General features: G+C 33.9%; 1 protein-coding gene across 1 annotated transcript; it reads left to right on the top strand.

Moving 5' to 3' along the window:
- Positions 1-896: 896 nt before the first annotated feature.
- LOC126972232 (lysocardiolipin acyltransferase 1-like) lies at positions 897-23461 on the top strand. The gene is made up of 7 exons (XM_050818878.1): positions 897-988; positions 4573-4679; positions 5621-5903; positions 8925-9121; positions 10860-11038; positions 20671-20774; positions 23105-23461. The coding sequence occupies exons 1-7, from the start codon at positions 937-939 to the stop codon at positions 23341-23343; spliced, it is 1161 nt and encodes a 386-aa protein (XP_050674835.1). The 5' UTR covers positions 897-936; the 3' UTR covers positions 23344-23461.
- The last annotated feature ends 265 nt before the right edge of the window (positions 23462-23726 follow it).

The raw sequence follows: 23726 nt of genomic DNA, 5'->3' as shown, positions 1-23726 counted from the left end.
ACTAAAGAATGCACTGTTGACACTAATCCACTTATCATCGACAGCAAAATATTGGAAGAAGTGACAAATTTCCGTTAGTTGAGAAACAACAACAGGAATCTCAGACTTGCGGGAGCGCCGACATATTCGGAATATTATACATCCGGATGTTTGGAGGTCCAATGACGTCACACTATTAACATATCTAAGGATGTATCGTGCTTTGGTACCCACTTCCGATCTTTTTATTCGCTTTTAGAGACCTTTTTTGTTAATATGAATGATAAAAATACGATACACACCTTTAATATAAAGATAGTTTTCGTTCTATCTTATGTCGAATTGTAGAACCGTGTTGGGAATACTGAAGTTCTTCACCGTTGGCGTATGTTCGACACAGCACAAGGGCATAGACAATAGAGGTGGTGTGGCCACAATCAGCTTGGATCGATAGCTGCAGATATGATTAGATACTTGGGTAAAGCATGTATTCTGCTCAGAGCTTTCCAGTGGAATGCGGAGTTCCGGTGGCCAGTATATCGTACCTTCAAAAAAAGCGCGTCCACCTTCCTTGAAGCCCGGCAACGCTCCTGTCATACCTCTGGTGTTGCAAGATAATGTGGGTGGCGGTGATCACTTAACACCAGGTGACCAGTACGCTCGTTTGTCCTCCTTTTCTATAAAAAATAAGGATGTTTACCTTCGTTGTCATGATTTGATGTTGGAAGTGTGAAGAAGAGATAAGTGGCTTAAAGATCAAACCTTAATGTCAATAAAGTCCTAGACAGGGTATTTATACGTACAATCGTAATTGACAAGGTGTGGAAATCATCTAAATACCAGACATTATTAAATAAAAAGATTTATTGGATTTGAGAGTATTGGAATGACTATGGGTTCTAATCCGGCAAAACATTCTTGAGGCTTCCCTGATAGCTCGTCAGTTGGCCTGCCGTAATGGCGGCGGGCGTGTTAATTTGTGTTTCTTGGTATTACACTATTCTAGCTGGTAAGTTTGTCCTATAATTTAGTTGGTTAGTTACAGAATAAATGACAATTTTTGGTAATCAGTTGGAGGCTTCTTTGGGCAAGAAACGGAGAAGGACGGCCGATGAAGCAGTATTGTGCAAGCATTATTTGTTTTGGGTTTGAAGGGATCGTAGCAGGTGAAATTACTTTTTTTTTAATGAAAATAAGGAACGAGACGAGCAGGACGTTCAGCTGATGGTAATTGATACGCCCTGCCTGCAATGCAGTGCCACTCAGGATTCTTGAAAAACCACAAAAATTCTGAGCGGCACTACAACTGCGCTCGTCACCTTGAGACATACGATGTTAAGTCTCATTCGCCCAGTAATTTCACTAGCTACGGCGCCCTTCAGACAGAAACACAGTAGTGGTTACACATTACTGCTTCACGGCTGAAATAGGCGCCGTTGTGGTACCCATAACCTAACCGGCATCCTGTGCCTTCCACTGGGCTAATGAGACTTAACATCTTATGTCTCAAAGTGACGAGCGCAATTGCGATGCCGCTCAGAATTTTGGGTTCAATCAAGAAACCTAAGCGGTACTGAATGTAGTGCTATGCAGGATTATGGGTCAGATGAACATCTTGGATATCTTTTCACTTTTTCTCATAAAAAAATTAATAAGAATAAGCTCACTGAAGAACATAAGAAATATATTCATTTTCAAGTTTCGAGTAAAGTGAAACTCAGATCCGTCTCTTCGATTCTACTAAACTTTCTTAGCGACATATTGTACAGGTGATTAAATTTAATGTTTTCATGAACTTTCAAAAGCGCGTTGGTCTTGTAATATAACTGTACTAGCTTGTGCCTCGTGACTTCTTCCTTTCCTCATACTCTTTTGGGATAAAATTCACCCCTGACCACTTGGTGAACGTGTGTTAGCATCATTTTGTGGCAATCGGTTGGGTACCTAGTTCATAATTGACATACGCTCACATTTATATTTAAGAAATAATTCTAATCGCTACGACAGCCTACCGTGTAGGTATGAGTTGGCATGTGACCGAATAACATATAATTAATATGTTTAGTCATATAGCTATTAATTACCTTCTCGAGTAATCGAGTGCTGCAACGATCAAGGGATCGGTTTAACGGCCCTCAATCCATCCCTGATGAAGGTTTTACGTTTTAGGTTGGCTTTTGAAGGCATCAAAAATGAAAGTTCCACCCACTAAAAATTTATGTTTCTGGCAGTTTATAGTTACTTCATACACATTTTACTTGCACTGGCATATTGCCGTACTTATGGAAGGAGTACGAACTCGCGCGACACCTACAGTTGAATATAGGCGAAGAACAACTCCCGGATTTTAAAACCTCCAAAGCATCGAAAAATACGCAGACTAGCCGATCGAGACGAACCGAGAGTTACGTCCGTCAGTACTTACAGTCCTAAATTCCGGCTTAAGAAGTTACTGTTCGAAAATATGGTGTTTTCATGTATCTTATCTTCAAAAGAAGAATTTTGTTTGTGTTTTTATAATATAATACGTGGGGCACACTTAAAGTTTACGGAAATAATAACAGAAAAAATACTATTAAAGGTCAAAAATGAATTATATTGTTTCTCAAAATTTTCTCCCTTTGTGTAAATGCACTTATTCATACAATTAAACAAATTTTGAATACATTCGTGCCGCTCCTCCGCAGTAACCTCATAAACGTGTTTTTCATACTCTTCGACAGCCTCACCTGGTTATGAAAATCGTTGACCGCGTAATACGTTCTTAATGTTTGGGAACAGAAACAAGTCACAAGGTGCCAAGGTATGCAGGATGGCTCATAAGTTCTACGTTTTTCAGTTTCGTGTTGATAAATGTTTAAAGTCTCACAACTATTATTCTTTCGTATAATTTACCGAGAGAAATAAGTAAAATAATTTTTCTATAGCTGCTGAAGTCTTTTCAGCGTCTTAATGAATTCCGAAAAATTAGGACTAAAAGTATTATTAATTTTAACAAAATAATTATTTACAAATAATACGTATTGGTTTGCTATTGGCGAAATTTATTTCAGTTAATGCTAATAATAATAATAATAATAATAATAAAATTTATTGCCTTGAACTTAATTTAAGTATACAATATCAGCTTATTACAAAACATACATTAAGACAAAAGGGAGTAGGCTCAGCTTATGCTGCCTGAAATAATATTTTCATGCAGCGCTGGTTTTCAGCCATTCCCATCTCCCTAAGGTGTAAGGTGGGATACATAGTAAAGAGGGCAAACTAATAACGATAACAATGCAGATCTAAACTTTTTCTAAATGTATCAACCTCTGTATAAATTATGAGTGTGTTTGTGAGTGTGTGTGTTGTATAAATATATGAGTGTGTGTGTTGTATAAATATATGAGTGTGTGTCAATGTGTCAGTTTAAATGTAATATGAAACGAATAATGAAAATAATGCTAAATACTATAGTTACAGTGTCTTATTGAGATTTACATTGTTATGTTCGTTAATTTTGAATAGATAAAGTTTCCATACCTCAAAATTAAAGTCTATGAAGATTGGAGAAAATTCAATTCAATGTTAAAGGAAGGAAGCATCGTACAAGTTTATATTAATAATTATAAACTTAAGGTTATACGATATTTATACAAAAAATATTAAGGCGCTAAGATATGGAAGTCAAAAGAAATAAATTATTATAATTTATAAAAAAATAAGCCAACTTGCACTAACGGAACGTTTTGCACAATTGATATCTACATTTTTTTGACATGACAGCCCTTGTCATTATTTATATGGATGTTCCGACACCATCATACTATCTATACCTACTCAAATCAGTAATTCAGTAGTAATTAAAAATAAGATTCGATAAGATTATTATCGTTTCTGTTCGATACTAAAATCAGTTGGTCTGATCTTTAAAAGATTCGATATCTGCTTGAAAAAAGAATTAATTGTGAATCCTCAATCATGAGCTTCTAGCCATCCTTCCACATATATATTATATTATCTTTTAGCAGACAGTAATTTGTATCTCACGTCTATGCCAGACGTGAGATACAAATTATTGATTGACCAATAGATATTGAATAATAATTTTAGGTTATATTTTACTTTTAGGTGTATCTTTTTTCTCCCACTTTTTTAGACCTACTTACGATTTGCTTTTTTCTTAGTTTTGAAACGTTCTACAATTGTTAATAAGTTTCCATGATGTACGCCACTTCTTTCAGTGGGTCCCGAAATACATGCATTCTCGCCATCCTCCTTTATACCCAACAGACCTATTCGCAATGCAGACATTTCAGTCATACAACTAAGGTGAGCGGGCACGGGGTACTGAGTGCTCATTGGTCAAAACATATAGTACGCAATTACTACTGGTTATTATGGATTTAAATAGGATCTGTGTTCATAACGTGATAGCTCATTGCCATTTATAACTACTACGGGGTATAAAGTTGACGGAGTGGCGTCACTAAGGCATAGTAATGTCCATAAGTATGACAGAGAGCATTACAGACAAACATACTATACATCATAATAGCCGCAACAAGTGTTTGAGATAATTAAAAATATGTTTCACTCTCATTGCAGGTTTCTACCTACTTTATTGTCCTGTTATGTATTTAATGTTTATAAATCATATGCTATACAGAAAACTGGTCGATGTTCTGTTTGCTCTGTGGGAGCTGTTTCCTGTGGTAAGTTTAACATCTCGATTAAATACAAGACATACATTACAATATAGAGTAAAGGAATAGTTGTAAGGGCTTTATCGGCATGACTAACATCGGCTTCACACCATCTTAGGTCTTCTCACCTTCTTTCACCAGTGGGACCTTTGCTCTGGATGGTGGCCAGGTGGACAGCACTGCTTTTTTCTAAAAACAAGAAGTATTCTGAAAGCATGAATGTATTTCCGTTTTAATTAACCGAACTAGAGATTAAATGGGAGTTTACATTTCATATCTCAAAGCGCAATTACCTATCAGCTCATAATTTTGGTTTTTCAAGATTCCCGAGCGGAACTGGACGCTTTATACCTAAGGTCGGCACTCTCTTGTCAGCATCGATTATTAAAGTATTGAATATCTTAATGTGCCGAGATAAACATCGCTAATGTTTCTTTCTTTGACCACTCCATTCTTCTTTTACACTCGTGAAAAAATAATGCATTACGTCCGGTAAAAGTTTACAACTTTATACATCATGCATGGATACAGTATAAAACTTGTTTTAAATAACAATTCTTGTACAAAACACGTATGTTTTTTGTTGGTGTGAACGCTGTCAATGTATCAGACATGTATAGACCTAAAAGTTAACGTAGATGTGTTTTACACTTGTATATAGACTTCTTGGCTACACAGTGTGAACGAAAGTCTTTTTCAAACAATTGCAATACATGTTTAGAACAAATAATTATATTTTGTATAAAACTAGTATTCAACTTGTTTCTTGGTACAAACGAGGGGTTATGCGGGCTGGTTTGTCCTCTATAAAAATAAATCCAGCAATACTCCATATATGGTCAAATCAATGCCTTTGATATGTATAGATGTAGGTCTTAATAACAAATCACATCCCTCTCTGTTGTCATTGTTGGCATTTTTTTTAATGTACCTTACCCATGTTATTTCAGGCGCTATTTCAATGCTGTTATGGCACAAAGCTCCATCATTATGGCGATTATGTGAATCCAGATGAGACCACAATCATAATAATGAACCATCGGACCAGAGTTGATTGGAATTATGTTTGGATTGCTTTGTATCACGCAACACAGAATACAAACGTTTTTGAATGTGTGTGTAAAGAAAATGAAGTGTCCATGGAAAAACGAAATATTCTTGACATTATAGCTGGAGGAAAGTCGAGAATCAAAGTAGTGCTTAAAGATGAAATTAAATCTGTACCCGGAATGGGCAAGTATTAAGTGGAATCTATAGGTTTTAAGTTAATTATTGTTAGGTTTTTTGCCGATTAATCATTTAATATGAAGTAATATTCTTGCTTGCTTTCTCGTACAAAAGGTACTTAGTGCATCTAAATAAATAGGTGGTCTTATTACCTATTATATGATCACTAAGATTTTATTATTGCATGAGGCCAATAAAATAATTTGAAATACGTAGATATTGACACACTTTTTACACAAATTATCTTGCCCCAAGTAAAGCATATATAGCCTGTGTTGTGGGTTACAAGACAATGATATATTTAATACAATATACTTACTTAAACATACATAAATTCATTTAAACATCCATGACTCGTAAGCAAACATCCATATTCATCATATAAATGCTTGCAACTACCGGGATTCGAACCCGGGACCTCTAGCTTAGTAGGTAGGATAGTAGATAAATCCGTAGAATGAATGACCAGCAATCCCTTTAGCTTGTACCACGTATTTTCTTGAAACGGAAGTTGAAATGCAATATATTGCTTAAATATAGAATATTAGCTAATTTAGAGTAAAAAGGGTATAAATTAAAATGTGTTAAATGATAAGAGACATTGTCTGGCTGACAAAAGAGTCTCCTTGTCATTAACTTATGTCCATTACGTTGTTATTATTGCCAAAGTTCAATTATAAAAAATATACGTTATTCGTAGATCTTGCCGTAAATAATCCTGAAACTAAAATAAATTTAAAACCTATCTACTTAATTTATTTTCGGATACAACAATGTTTGCTATCCTTAAATTTGAACAGTTTGAATGTGTATACAAAACGTTAGATGAATAAAAGTTCAAGATTTGTTTTTTTGTCAGAATGCGTTCCTGTATTTACAAACGGATTCTAACGGTATTAATATTAGATTAATAAAGACATTTTTATAAATAAACCGAATCTTCAATAGGTTTTAATATAATAATAGATAGGTGTGGCACTAAATGGCGATATTATTATAATTAAATTAATTACGTGTAAGTTACCTTTTGTATATTTTATTAATTATTCACTGTTTTTTTTTTATAAGTTTTAGCTTACAAGTCATTATCTTATATTCTCTTTAAGGCGATGTCACCAAATGGCCCAACGGAAAACAAGCGCTGGTTTTCTAAACAGCAAACATGATAAGTTGGGACCACTTTGTAACGAATAGAAAACAACATTCCTTAATTTTGTTACTATACAAATAAACATTATCTCTTTCTTTCTTTTTTTCAAATGATATGTGTTTAATAGTACATGTCGGATGTTTGAACATCTCTTGGCAAATACTTAGCTTGACACGAAACCACATGTGAAGGGAAAGTGAGTAAAAGTTTGAGTTTACATTGTTGCCAGATGTCCCCAGTTCGATCGCAGCCCACCACTATGTTTTTGATTTTCAAAGTCATAATATTTGTACATTTTTCAACGTTGGCAACACTCGTGTTACGTCCGGTGTTACACACTCGTGTATGATTATTAATCGATATGTAGCATACATGTGGCCTCATGGCTGATGTAGATCCAGAAAACATCAGTTTAAATTACTTTCAACTCATTAAAATAGTTTAATTTCCGAAACACGACATCTTTTTTAATTGCGAATTTTATTAGAAATCGAAACGAATGTTAATGGTGTGTATTCGTGATACATTGACCTGTATACAAATAACTAATATATTATTTATTGATTTTGATGCCGACGAAATTATGAGCAGGGTCTATATAGAAAAGAATCTGATATTTCATGTCGTATCATTATTTCTTTCTCACACCCTATTGCTATCTCTACTACACGCCGGGTATGGCGCCAAATAAGATCATGGTGGCTTCTACAGGCGTGCGGCACGTGTTGGTATCATATCCTCTGATATAGTCGAGGTATCATATTATGGTCTAAATTTACATCAGAGGTTAGTTTGGTATATGTCTAAATTCTAAGCCAGCCTATATTGTCGGATATTTTTGGCACTAGATAACAATTTTGTCTTTTACCATGATAATGAGACACTCTTGGTACTATTATCCTACTTTTTCTCATACTTCTAGCGTTTACACTCAAAGTTATTTGTTTTTTAAATGTATCTGAAAAATAATTGTCTTTAGCTACAATATATTTAATTGGTTCTTATATTTATTGTAATATGTTCAGATCTCTGGAAAGTTTTTCATAATTTTCATTGTATTTTGTTCTCCCTTTTTTATCGACAACCTTATTTGAATTTTCTTTGTTATTTCTTGAAGATAGGTACTGAATGTCCGTCCATGCACGCTAAGCTCATATAATTTAATGATTGAGTCTGCCAATGCATAATAAACATCCTAATTATCCAATCATCTTTATTAATAATAATTAACTTTTACCAATCACAATAATTGTAAAATAAAATTTCAAGAAAACTATTTAAAAATGATGTAACATATTTTTGTTTTCTAAGTTGTTGAAGTACTACACTTCAATGTTATATCTACACATAATTATGTATGTCTAAATATGCATATCGTATTAAATATATCGTTGTATTGCCCCCATAGTACAAACAGGCTATCCTTAGTAAGATAATTTGTGTGTTAATATTATTATTATTATTAATATGCTGCTTATTTAAGCAACGATTATTTAATTGTTGAGGGAATCTGTTATTTCTGTCTCTTCCTCGCCGTATGTAGTATAGTAAAGATGCAGTTATAATAATCAGGTGGCCAATGTATATAAGCGGCATCATCTGGCCTTTAGGTCCATATACTTGAAAACCTCTCCATACGTAATCCGCGATAAAAATGTTTTTACCACTGTCCTTATAACTGTGCATAAATGAGACAAAACACTCTTGATAACGCATGATAGCCTAGTGAAACTCTCTAGGAAAAAAGTGATTCACGCGATTGTATGAAACGTGCAGTCATTGATAGATTGACAGGTGACGGGTATAATCATGTAAAAAACGGTCTCACAAAATAGGCTTGTTGGGATAAAGTTTCTCAATATGATATTTGTTAATAGGTTGGATAATGCAGTTAAATTATTTCCTGTACCTAAAAAGAAATTGGGAAGAAGATCAGTTAAATATGTTTCAATACATTGACTATTATAAGAAGTTGGGTTATAGCCAGCGAGTTGTGTTATTTCCTGAAGGTACAGACTTGAGTGAAGAGAATAAACGTCGAAGCGAAAAATTTGCAATCTCAAAACAATTGCCGGTAAGAAATCTAAAATGACTTGTTATTTACATCGATACTGCTGGAATTATAACCGATGTGTCATAAATTTAAAGGCGCCCTCGAAACATTTGAGTATTTTCGAGAGTACATACATTTAGGCCACGATAGGAAGGATAGGAATCCACTATGGACCATAAATCTCAATAGCCTTTCCAGTTAACATGGCTGGGCTCTGGGTGCTGTTCACAACCGTGAAGAATCAAATCTCGGACCGACTAGACTGTGTGCTGGGGTGAATAAAGATTAGTTTAATAAGAACTGGAAGAAGAGATGGACACCAGGGGCGTGCATATCATATAGGCAATTAGGCAGTGCCTACCTCGTTATAAACCTAAATAAAAAGTCTACAGATTGCATAATATACGAAGCAAGCAGCGTTTCATACAACTTATGTCGTACTAGATTACTAAAGCGCTATTATTTCTAGTTGGATCTGCAGTGTCTACCTTGCTAGAAAACCAATGCACGACCCTGATGGACACTAACATACTATCGAGTAATAGTAAAATGTTTTGGAAATAATAATTACAACATTGGCATACAACATTGAAAAACTTTAAGATAAGCAAAAAAGGTATTGCCATCAGATATGACCAAAGGATTCTAACGACAACCATTATCCATTACTAACAATATCCAAATTGTTTGCAAGTAACACAATCCTCAAAGAATGAATTACATCCGTCAATGTTAATGTAAATGAGACTATAATTAGTGTTGCTAACATGTGTGGCTAAAAATGTCGCTGGATCTTGTTTTAATTTTTTAAAATAAAATGTGTATTTTAGTATCATAATATGTCAAGGGAATATAAGCTTAGTGCCAACAAAGCATCCACTGCTTAAGTGTAAAATATAAGTATAACACATATACAATGACGCTGGTGGCTTGATCGGGGAAAGGCGCTGGTGTGGGACGCGACTTGCGTCGACACTCTGGCTCCTTCTCATGTCCAAGTTACGTCAGTTGGTGCTGGGGCTGCTGCTTCGACTGCCGAAGACAGCAAGCGTCGCAAATATGTTGGTCTCAGTGAGTCATACATCTTTGTGCCATTTGGTGTCGAGACACTTTGCCCGTGGGGCCCAGAGGCGCGGAGAATGTTTAAATACTATCTTCGCGTCTTAGTAAGGCTGCTGGAAACTCAAGCGCTGGCAGCTATTTCGGTCATCGGATCAGCCTAGCTATCCAGCGCGAAAACGCTGCCATCTTGATACGCTTCATACGATACGATCACATAATGATAGTTTTAATTTTATGTAGTCATAGTCACGGACTAGTGAAAAAATAAGGACTCCGTGTTACTTATCATAACAGTGTAGCACCAAAACAAGCCGATTAACGTGTAAATACATAGCCCCACGCACACACTTACACAACTACATCCCGATAGGCGGCCATTATGAGAATTGTCATCGTTTGTGACAGATCAGTTTGCGTCTTAATTAAATATTTAAAAGATGCCCGGTGCGTTGGGAAAAAGTGTAAAAACAATACTATATACCTAAGTATTTGTGGCCGTATATGATTATTTGAGGAAGAAAAAATTGTGTAACTAGTATCCCCCGTAACCGCACAAACACTAGCATAACGGTGCTTCACTTGCTTATATCACGGCGTGGAGTCCTTTTTTTTACTCGTCCGTTGTCATAGTATTGTAAATGTAGTTATAGGATTTGTTTTCTTACAATAATAAATAATAACTACTTATTATTTTCAGGTTTATGACAATGTTCTACACCCGCGCACCACTGGCTGGTCGATGCTTTGCTCTCGTCTTCGTGATGCTGGTCTTGTTTCAATCTATGACGTCACGATAGCATACGATAAACCTGCGCAGACTGAATTGGACCTGCTGCGCGGAAAAATACCACGACACGTGTTCTTTTATTTCAAAAGGTTAAGTATATATTGCTCATATCAATTATAAAGTTAATCAGTTAGTGTGAGGGTATGTACATATTATAATAATTTAACCTTAATCTTCACTGAATATATTATCAAAAATATAAGGTTAAAAAAATTACAAAATTCCTAGTTTTGCCATAAATACTGAAAAAAAGAAAAGATTTTCTATTACAAATAACATTTATTACTTTTACAGAATGTTAGTTTAATACATAAAACAATTTCAAATATAAAAAGCTTATTCAAAGTGGACTCCATTGACTGCAATACAATTCTTTCAACGTTGAGGCCAATCTATAGAAGCACTCACTCTTTCCAAGGGAAAATTCTTCACTGCCAATCGTAGGGATTGTTTGAGGGACTCCAAATTATAATGGTGTTTATAGCAAGTCGTACTCTCTAAGACTGACCATAAATCATAATCTAGCGGATTAAGATCGGGACAAGACGACGGCCAGTCTTCAGCTCTGATGAAGCCTTCTTTATGACCCGGCACGGAGTCTTGCTGGAATGACCATTCTTGGTTATTGAACATGGTATTGTTAAGTGGCTTCACTAGGTAGTGAGAAGGTTCTTAAGAATGGTATTTGTTGTTTTGTGACTTGTGCCGATGTTTTGATACCTTTATATAAAGTATGACTCAGTCACTCTTTCATAGCTCCCCACCAAACCATCACTGAAGTCGGATAGTGCTCACGTTGCACTCGGTTGACTAACTGGGAAGCTTCCTTAGAGCTTTGAGCATAAATACGGTCATTTTGTTTGTTAAAATGTTGCTCAATTGTAAAAAAATCTCATCCGTATACAAAATTTTTCTGTGACCTCCCTTTGCGTACCTCTTCAGTAGTTGTTTCGATTTACCACCCTATTCTTTATTTAAATTATCAGTTAAGAAATGACCAGTACGTCTTTTACAGGCTGCAAGTCTTAAGTAACCTTTTAAGATATGCGTCATGGTTTTAGGTGCTATTTTCATCCACCGATATAAAATCTTTTTTTCTTCCCCTTACTGCGAAAAATACATGGACAGTCAGATCTTTTTCTGACACAAACAGAGGAGGCCTCCTTGTACCTATTAACAGACCGGTACACAAACATTTTACTAATACCAAGCGTATGGAGATATTTATAAATTGCATTTAGCTAAATACCTACTTTGTGTAATGCAATCACAGCGATTCGGCTCTCTTTTGATAAAGAGAACCATGAGTTGGGTTGATACCCAACTCATTTTAATATTGCAAATATTGTACAATGTATTGGCGCCAAAATGAGAAAACTCAATGAACAATCATATAAAAATATCAGAATCCAAATGCAAACGTATCTACTTTTTAAATCAAAAACTACATTTGTGCTATTTCAGTCTGTTTATTTCGAATTACTTGAAAAAAATAGTTACTTATTTTGACGGAAGTTTCGCTGAAAAAGAGTCATCATATAAAAATATCAGAATCCAAATGCAAACGTATCTACTTTTTAAATCAAAAACTACATTTGTGCTATTTCAGTCTGTTTATTTCGAATTACTTGAAAAAAATAGTTACTTATTTTGACGGAAGTTTCGCTGAAAAAGAGTCATGTCTTAAGAGTAGGTATCCTTGCTCTAATTTTAGAAAATGAATTACGGTTAATAATCCCAGTAATTGTAAAGGAAATACAAGTCAAAGGTCAGCTTTTCCCCGGATTTGATGAATAAAAAATAACTGATTTGTCTGGAATTTCTAAAATATTGAATTTCAACAATACTCTATACCTAGTCATTTATGTAGAGTGCTTAAACACTTAAGTGGGTGATAAAAGTAGATATCACATGAGTGTTTTGACACCTAGTAGTGGATTAATATATTACAGTATACATAACTTTATCTACACCTACTACTACTAACTATATCGAAAAACAAAATATATATCCTACACTAGCTAATCCGGCAAACGTTCTTCTGACTTATAAATAGAAAAAAATCTGGATAGCCTAGCGGTATTTATTTATGTATTTATTCGGAAACCCAACAAAAGCACACTAATACATAAATTACATACAAAAATAAAAAATATATATATCTAAGTGTACAGATAACTTACTGGGTTACACATCTTTCATTATCTGTTACCTTCCCGACCATACTATACAACTTGTTTAAAGTTAAATATTATGTTAGTAAAATTACAGTTTATCTAAATACTATGTTAAAATTAAAATTAAGTCTAATACAAAACAATAACATTTACTTCTTATAAATTTTAGTACATTTATTTATAAATGTTGTAAACCCATCTGCACCAATGTCCAAGTCTGGTATTTTATTTAGGTAGGTATGGAAAATAGATTACGACCGATGCTCAGACCTATTTATTTTTTATTTATTTATTACTTATTCAACAAAAATCGATCAAGCCTTTTTGGAGGAGTATGGCAACTACAGCGCTTCGCCTGTAAAATGCGCCGATTTCACAATGTTTTTGAAGTGAAAAGTGTGGTAGCGTCAGTGAACACGCGTTACCAGATCGGCCGCGTTACCGATATAATAAAAACGATATAATCACAATATTTAATAATACTTATTTTATGTATTGTTAAAGGTAATCTTAATAAATAGTAGGTTATCCAAATAGGAGGCGAACTTCACCTATCTGTTAATGAATGAAAAGTATTCAATATCAATAATAATATGCTAAACAAATCATCGCAAATGTGGTGTCTACCAAATTTCTGTTAAGATTTTTTATTAATATAATAATTTATAAAAATTCAAAAATGATTTTTTAAATCTTTGCACTGCATGAATTGTTAAACAGACGTAAACATACGTAAAGTACAAAGCATAGAACATGCCAGCGTTAGAATAACTATTTTAATCCCGTCATAACCATTAGGTCAAATCAAAATCATACTTAGTGTATGCGACAAACTTGTTTTATTTTTATGTTGAATTTTTGATATAACGAATAACATTAATCTCTTGTTTGTCGTAACGTAATATTTCCCAACTCTCGAATTTCTGCTACGTCTGTCTACTATAATAATATATAAAATAGAATAGAATAAACTACACCAATATTATGTTCCCACCGAAGAGCACATTAAATAGGCTATGCGATACCTTTGTATCTGTGTGCGATAAGACCTCGATAGTTTATCACCATTGAGAGTGGCAGCAGCTGTGAGCTATCTGAAACTCTTTAAGAAAATTTGGCATTAGTTGAGATAGTATTTAAATTCATTGTTTAATGGTTGGACTTTTCAGACCATAAGTAGATAAAAACAAGAGAAAATCTGTGAGTGATAACGTACATTTATCAATATTGTTAAGGGCAAAAGACCTTTCCTTAAGTTGGTATCAATCGCGTTAAAATTATGGGATTAAAGACAGCCACTCAAACGTTTGGGTTAGATTACAGAGGCGTAGAAACCGTTAAATGTACCCCATCCTGCTTTAGTTGGTGAATGACTGAAAAAAGATAGCTAAACTAGCTTAGGTCCGTGAGATCAATATTATATAATATAGAGATATATATTTGCCTCTCAAATATTTAGTCGTATTAAAGCAGTATATTTTACCAACTTTTTCCTGTGATTCGATACGAATGCACAACTTGCCTTATTAGGATATTTTAATTCAAGTACAACAATTCTCATTTATAATAAAAAGAAATTGTAAATTAATATAAATTGAAATCTTAACTCCAATAGTTTTTCATGTCTATATTTCTCATATTTTGGCTTTTCACGACGCAATCGTAGGGATTTTCCCAAAAATCCATTCAGTGGAATCGAGTACCAAGGTATTTACATTTTTATGTGGCACCTTTTACCCTTTTTGAAGTATATGTATAATTAGCTTTCGTACTTTAACGTAGGTGAAATTTTCTTTTTCAATTCTTTTCTTGCCTGTAGGCGTAAAAGGTTTTTCACAAATAAGCATGTAATTAGTCACGTTCTTAAGTGGGTACATATTTGTACTAATTACCAAATATTTCGGAAAATTTCTTACGATATCACTGATTTCGGGTAAATGGACTGGGTGGAACGGATAAATACCGGATGTATCCGTTTCACCCAGTCCATTTTGCCTTATAATATATTTTAAGTAATAAAAACACGAAATAATTGAAGGAACAGGTAAATCGTCTCAGATATCTTAATTTGAAGTTAGATCTATCCAAAATTAAACTGTCGTACAAGCTTAAAAGTTCCTGAGAAATAAGTACATTAAATACTTCCTACAATTTAAATTTGATAAGCAATACAGAATAAAGTAAAGAATACAGAACAAGACAATAGTAGGAAATAGAATTAGTAAGTAAGAAAGTTTAGTTCCGTGTTACCCACTTCCAGTACCAGGAGTAAAATCCTCTCGCGAAAGCAATTGTTGCATATTCAGTACTAGATATTATAGTACAGTTTCATAAGATAAAAATGTTACTGAGATAACATTGATATGGTAGTACAATTATTGTGTAAGGAAGTATTGAAATAAACTTATCTTTTATCTATTCAGACTGATATCTTAAAAACAATGATAGCAAGAATGTTAATATTATCTCATCTGAAGGCTGGATTCTAAACATCATGATAGGCTCGTTAATCGAGAGATATGTTTGCGTAATTGTGCAAAGAGTTTTGGATCACAGCTAGGAAAAAAAGACATTGAGTGCTTATACCACTAGAGAACCAAGTAACCACTAAAAATAAAACAAGAAGTACCACTAAAGAAATGAAGATCTCATCAAAGCGAGGTAAAAATAGGAAATACAATTTACCAACCACTATAATATGCTTTGCGTATTCAAATAAGATTTATGAGTTCTTCTTCAAACCTAAAGAATAGTAGTTGTTCCAAAGTGGACCATGTCTTTGTACGTTTACCAGATATATCATCAGATTACGCGTTTCATATTAGAAGGAAAATTTACAGCACTGTTTACTAAATATATCACATAAATAACGTTATAGGCTAGTAATAAATCTACACAATTAACTATTATAAAATAAACAGTTATTAGATAAGGTAAAAAAAAACACGGATTTTATTTAATGCGATTGAGACTGTTCAAAGTGATATTGTGCCAGAGCTCTCTTTGCGGCTCTTATATTAGTAGTAAATAGATCAATATTTATATCATCCGTTGACTGGACTGTTGAAATTGTGCGCAGATCTGATCATAAAGCTGTTTCGTCTGTAGATGAACTTTACTAGAGGTTGCATTGTTTTAAGGACTTTGCTATGTGTGCGAAGACGCAGCAGAGCTAACAACATTAGCGATATTCATCAAAAACAATATATCTGCAATGCTGCGTCTCCTAGACAACGATAGGAATTGGAAGTGGGTACGCCTTGTTTCGTAATTGATTAATTTAATTCGTGCCTTATAGTTAATAGTAGCTCATGAATCTCTGTTGCACATTTTCGATACGTTGCTTGTAAATATCATATTGAGGACCCCCTAATTGCGAAGCGTATTCTTAGGCACAGTACAGTATCTTGAGCGTTTTTATGTCATGTGGAAGTTCTAAGTATGAAACCCAACAATTTGGAGGCCTTGCGCGTAATACTATCTACATATCTATCAAACAGAAACTTTCGGTCATGCAACAAGATCATTCATTTCAATGTCTTTTGGTAAATTTATTCTCTTTAACGTATAAATCGTGTCAACAATAACTGTTTTAACGGGAAAAGGTTGCAGTAAACCATTTTCAAATATTAAGGTTCAGTCTAATATTATAACAATAAGCTTTGAATCTTTCTAAGTCCTCTTGAAGAAGTAATGCATCCTGTATAACTAACAAGTGTTCATATCATCAGCATACTTATGAATGAATGAAACATGAAGTTTGTCGGTAACAAATAAGTTAAACATTAAAGGACCTAAGAGTGATCCTTGTGGTATCCCAGAAGGTATCCATATCCATTTGGAACGATTGTTAATATACGATTTGAGCCAACGATAGGTCGCCGTGTATGCCAGCTGCTGATAGCTTTTCTAACAGGATGCAGTGATCAATACGATCAAAACATTTGCTATAATCTGTATGGTCCACGTCAACCTGCGCCAGCAGTTTATTCATGCCATTCGCAATGAACTCATTTGCAACCAGTAGATTGGATACGGTAGACCTGTATATTTTAGAAATCCGTGTTGCACCCCACTTAGCTGCATATATACAGCCACGTAAAATTCTTGGAAAACTAGCTTTTCAAATATTATGGCAACAAGATACCATTTATAAATTGGGCGATAGTTACGGATATCGGTCTTATTACCTTTTTTGTAAACTGGAGTAAATAATGCTGACTTCCATAGGCTGGGAAAATCACCGTTTTGTATAGAGCGCCTGAAAAGTATGGACGTGAAGTGGTTTTGACAGACTGTCTGCACATTTTGATAAAAATAAGGTATAAATAAGGCCAGGACCACCTGCCTTGGTTAAGTCAATGTTCATTAAAAGTGTACGGATTTTCTCGGGTGAGATTTCGATTGTGTTAATGCTAAATAGCATATATAGTGTTCCAGAAGGCTAATGTGTCAGGTGAACTTTGGTTATTGCCCAAGTAAGTAGATTCAAATTATGTTCTTAATAAATTAGCGATACCTCCATCGTTACTAGCTGATCCGCTTTTAAACTAAAACATTGTACTTGGATAGGTGTTGCTTATCTTTTTACTTTTAGCATACGACCAGAAATGTTTGGGATCTATTTTAATTGATTTTTCAATATGTTTTATATATGTATGAAAACAAGATTTTAAGTAATGAAAACAATTCGTAATCTGATTGATTTTTATGTATCATAAATTTGCGATGGAACTTAAACTTCTATACATGTTTATATTATATCTATACATGTTTATTTTACTATGGCAGTTCAATACACACAATTATTACAGATGCACAAAATGATTTGATTTTAGTCAATAAATGGTTTCAATATACTTACTCTATATACCTTAAAAACAAACTACATTACATTTAAAGCCAAAAATAAAAAAAAACATTGCGTGCGTACAAAGTACACATGTCAGAAGTGAAACCTGCATGGTGCATGAACCTCTAAACTGCATATGAATTCCTGGTACGTGTTGCTAGGATGACACATGATTTCAATCGCTATGAAAGACATTCCTACCAACACCAATATATAATAATAAGTTCTCCTGGTGTCTATGTAGTAATACGTCGTGCGCTTGGATTCAGAATATATTAAGGTATACTCGCGCCATACTTAAGACAATCTCTTCTTTAACTATGATCGCGTGGTACCAAAACATTGTATTATGCTTCCTATCTCATTATGTCCCATGTTAAATATTATGAATTGATGTGACTGCCCTTTTTACTGTCGCTTTTTCGTTTCATCGACTTTCAAATCACAACGATGATAAAGAAGTTTTCACTTTAATAGTATGCATATTTCTGTCTCATTCTATGCCGGCTACATCCTACACATTTTTGTATTTGTGTCTGTCGTTTTCTCCGTTGCATCCGGTTTGAAATCACAACGATTTTAAAGAAGTTTCACTTCAAAAATTCCTAACTATCAACCTCTTAAGATAAATAATGTAGAAATAAAAAGGAGTGATAAGGAAAAATATCTAGGACTCATTCTTGATTGCAAACCACATACTGACAAAGTCAGAAACAAGCTTGCCTCTCTCACTGGACTATTACGGAGTATAAGACGATGTCTTCCACAAAAAGTGCGTTACCTTATCTATAACACACTTGTTAAGCCCCACATTGATTATATGGTGGAACTCTGGGCCTCTGCAGCTAAAACCAATATAAATATAGTCCAAAGAGCCCATTATAAATTGATAAAGGTACTATTTAATTATTAATTATTTAACGCCAACTGAAAAACTTTACAAAAAAATAAGTTTACTAAATGTTACTCAAACATATATTTATAATACTTGTTTATTAGTAAGAAAAAATTTAACGAAAAATATACATACACAAATAAGTTTCACTAAAAAAGTACAAGACGTTCACAAAAATATTTTAAGAAATGCAAATAATTTAATATGTCGCGCACCAAGAACTAATTACGGTAAGAAAAATATTATGTACGAGGGCGTTAAATTATATAATAATCTCCCCAGTGACATAAAAAATACACAATCTTTACAAACCTATAAAAATCTCCTCAAACATTATATATTTAACAATTATCAAAATAATAAATAGTAATCCTATATTCCACTATATTAGAAACCTACATATTAAATCTACATAGTAAACCTACATATATTTTTAATTAATATGTGTACAATACTATAATACTAATAACAACATTTTAATATAATACTAATAACATACGCAACTATAAAAATAAATTAAAAACTTACGGAAATATACACATATATTTACTATACATATCTACTTTAAATGCTACATGACATAAAGTACTATACACCTATTTAGTGTCATACAAAAGAAAAATATAAATATAAAATATAATTATATCAAACTATACTTACCCCGACCACGGACGAGTAAAAAAATAAGGACTCCGTGTCACCTTACATAACAGTGAGGCACCAAAACAAGCCGGTAAACGTTGTAAATACATAGCCCCACGCATACACTTACACTAATACAAGCCGATCAGCCGCCATTATGAGATTTGCCATCGTCTGTGACAGATCAGTTTGCGTCGCAATAAAATATTTTAAAAATGCGGTCGTGCGTTGTATAAAAGTGTAAAAACAATACTATAAAAGTATTTGAGGATATATGAATATTTAAGGGAGAAAAAATTGTGTTACTGGTATACCCCGTAACCGCACACACACTAGCATAAAGGTGCTTCACTTGCTAATATCACGGCGCGGAGTCCTTGTTTTTTTACTAGTCAGTGACCCCGACGTGCCATGCCGTATCTAGTAGCTCTTAATGCATGTTGATTGATCATAATGTTTCCCCGTTTTTTTCATTTCTACCCACTTTGTGTTGTATAGACTCGCAGTACTACGAATAAGATACCTACTGTTTATATTGTTTTCTCATGTAAGTGCATATGTTCTGTTCTGAATGAGAATAAAGTTCTTTAACCATATGTAAATTTACGTAATATTATATATTTATAATATTACTAGCGGACCCGACAGACGTTGTCCTATATACATGTGTTTAGATTGAAAAATCGGTCCCGACGTTAGGAGGAGATCACTAACATACGTAGGAGAATTATATGTCGACTGTATTGAGAATCTAAACCAATCTTAAATTCACTGGAACACTCTAAAAAAATCATCGAATCGGTCCAGCCATTTAGGAGGTAGTTCAATTGTGAATGTAAACCATCCTCAAATCCACTTGAACACACACAGAAAATTTCATTCAAATCGGTACAGCCGTTTAAGAGAAGTTCACTGTTAATATATATAATATATAAAGATAATATATATGGCATATAATATTTTTCTGAAGTAGTGGTAAAGTAGGAAGAAACTAATTACCATTCTTCCAAATTAACATATCTTTCAGCTTCAGCGTATGACAAAAAAAATCTCACTAATGGTAAAAATGTAGATAGTCTTACTGATCTATATGAATAAATGATTTTTGGTTTAGTGTGATGTCATGTATTAATATAATGTATTTTATTTGTTCAGGTATTCCATAGATAAGCTCCCAATGGAGGAAGAAGGTTTGAAGGTGTGGTTAACAAATCGATGGAAAGAGAAGAACGCCTGCTTGCAAAAGTTTCTTTGCGACGGTATGTTAAGAAATACAATACTCACAGTAAAAACATCATTTATTACACTCTTTACAAAACAACCCATTTGACGACCCATATAGCCGAATGTTTAGTGACCCTGATACTAAGCTAGAGGTCCCGGGTTCGAATCCCGGTAGGTGCAATCATTTATATGATGAATATTGATGTTTGTTTCCGAGTCATGGATGTTTATATGAATTTATGTATGCTTAAGTAAGTATATTGTATTAAATATATCGTTATCTTATACCCATAGTACAGGCTATGCCTAGTTTGGGGCAAGATAATTTATGTAAAAAGTGTGTCAATAAAAAAAAACAAATACTTACTTTATAGATACTTTGAAGCCAAGTTACTATTTAAGGCTCAGGATCACGCCAACGGCCTTCAGCGTTTGGGCGGAGATAGAAATTTAGCTTTAGCTATCTCGATTCACGCGCACACCAATCCCGCACAAATATAGTTCGTGTGACGTATGACCCGCGGATCGCTGTTTGTAATGAATATACATAGTATAAAGTCCTTTATGTCAAAGTTATATGTTTTTTTAACTTTTAAAACGTTCGCTTTTTACATAAATAAAATAGCGATTTTCTCTTGTTAGAGCGATAAAAATATATCCAGCAGCTTAGAAGCTGTAGCAAATTTAAAGTTGAAGACAGCTTAAAATTAATAATTTTTATTACAAGGTATTTTACGTTTTACAAAAAATTTAAACGTTCGAATTGGAGATTAGGTTTAATTTCCAATCGTTTTTTTTGATGAGATGATCATTTCACTAATTGAAGTTTCAAGTGAACCTTATGATATAAGATCTACCTTCTTAAAACTGCACCTCAACGTGTAACGTCGACTCTTTTCTCATTTTGCGGTTGATTTGCCTCATTTTGCGGTCTTTCCTTTCATTCATTACTCGCACTTTAACTTGCATGTAGTCAAATGAGATAAGTACTCTTATTTTAATTCAATCAAAAATATTATATTTTGATAATGACAATAATAAAATAAGAAAGCTTAACAATATTATTTAATGTGTAAGTATATTGCATTTATTACAAACAAACAAATTATACGTATAGGAAAGAAAATTATAATACCCTTACGAGGTCGCACTAGTAGACACGCAGTAAGGGCACAGGGGTCAGTGCCTACCAGACAGTATAAATGTCTTTTATCTGTTCTGTGGTGCCTACGCTAGCACCTGGTTACTAGATTACTTACAGGCGTTCAGAAATGATATGATGGAAAATTGATTTATTAAGGTGAATTAGGTGTTTTTATTTTTGAATTATTTTTATGATTTTTATGGTTACGTAGCACTATCCGTGTGTTTATTTAATTGTACCCCGCTGTAAATATAGATGAGATAAAAAGTCTAGGAAATAAGGTCAAGAGGGGTTTTATAACAAATTTTAATACCACCATTCTAAATTATTAACTGTAAAATTAAATAGAACAATTTGCTAAGCTTGCAAGAATAAATTTCAAATAACACAATGACTAATATTGGAACAGAAATTGGGCAGAGTATCGCCCTTACTCGTCAGCGGTTGAAGTGGAAGTGCAGCCTAGCGCAACTCTCTAAGAAAAAAGCGATACAATCGATTGTATGAAACGTGCAGTCATTAATAGATTGACATATGACGGCTATAATCTTGAAAGCAACGGAGATAGCCGAAATCCGCACGTTTTAAGCAACTGTTCGCTTTCAAACTTAGCCGGATTATTTTTCGTAGCCACTCGCCATACTGTAATTATTCTTCACCAGTGAGAGGCTCCTTTGCACAGGATGCCGGCTAGATTATGGGTACCACAACGGCGCCTATTTCTGCCGTGAAGCAGTAATGTATAAACATTACTGTGTTTCGGTCTGAATTGCGCCGTAGCTAGTGAAATTACTGGGCAAATGAGACTTAACATCTTATCTCTCAAGGTGACGAGAGCAATTGTAGTGCTGCTCAGAATTTATGGGTTTTTTGCGAATCCTGAGCGGCACTGCATTGTAGTGGGCAGGGCATATCAGTTACCATCAGCTGAAAGTCCTGCTCGTCTCGTCCCTTATTATCATAAAAAAATATTCTTCTATTTCAAACTTATGTCAAATCACTGCATGTTTCATACTGAACTAAATTTCAATTTTTACTTAGGCAGTCCCGCCGCTTATTACGTAGTATTTACATCCTCTATGCGGAAGTGTGTCGACGCCAGGGAGACATCGCCTTTTAAAGACATCTTCTCTTTGTCCACCTGTCACTGTCAACAAGAGTATATCTTATACTCGAAATCACTGGCATTGTGTTTATAATAAGACGATATTCTTGTTCCAGGAGTATTCCTAGACAGTGTGACCAATAGAAGCGCACCAGAACGACATCCGAGATCATTAACGATTGCTAAGTTAGGTTTTCTATTCTGGATCATCATTGACATTTTGTTCCTGTACGGTTTGATGTGCAGTTTACTTTTTAGGTTTTGGGTTTTATACCACACCATATTATTTATACTTGTAACTAAATACTGCGGTGGTTTTCATAAAATTCAATATAAGCATTTTAATAGAATTTAATTATTTTTTGTACATAAATATCGTAGTTCTATGTTAAAGCTGCTAATTTTGTCTAATATTGTAAATGCATCTACAGCATTTGTAATAAATGTGAATTCTCAAACTAGCCAAATTAAAACTTTATATATTTAGTTACTTAGCATTATATAATTATTAAATGATAATTATTTAATTATAATATCAATGTATATATCTATAAAGTGCAATAAATATTTAATTTTAAGCATTTTGTTTTATTTGCTTAGAGCGTAGAGGATGGATGATAAATGAAACATCTCGTGCTAGATAGATCTCCAATACTACGCACACTGACTGCTCTGAATGCAATACTATCCGAATCTACCACAGAACAGTTTAATGTCTTTTACCTGTTCTGTGGAATC

This window comes from Leptidea sinapis, chromosome 25, assembly GCF_905404315.1.
Source record: "Leptidea sinapis chromosome 25, ilLepSina1.1, whole genome shotgun sequence".
Classification (NCBI taxonomy): Eukaryota; Metazoa; Arthropoda; class Insecta; order Lepidoptera; family Pieridae; genus Leptidea; species Leptidea sinapis.
Note: the sequence above shows the minus strand (reverse complement) of the source record. Positions and strands in the feature narration are given on the sequence as shown.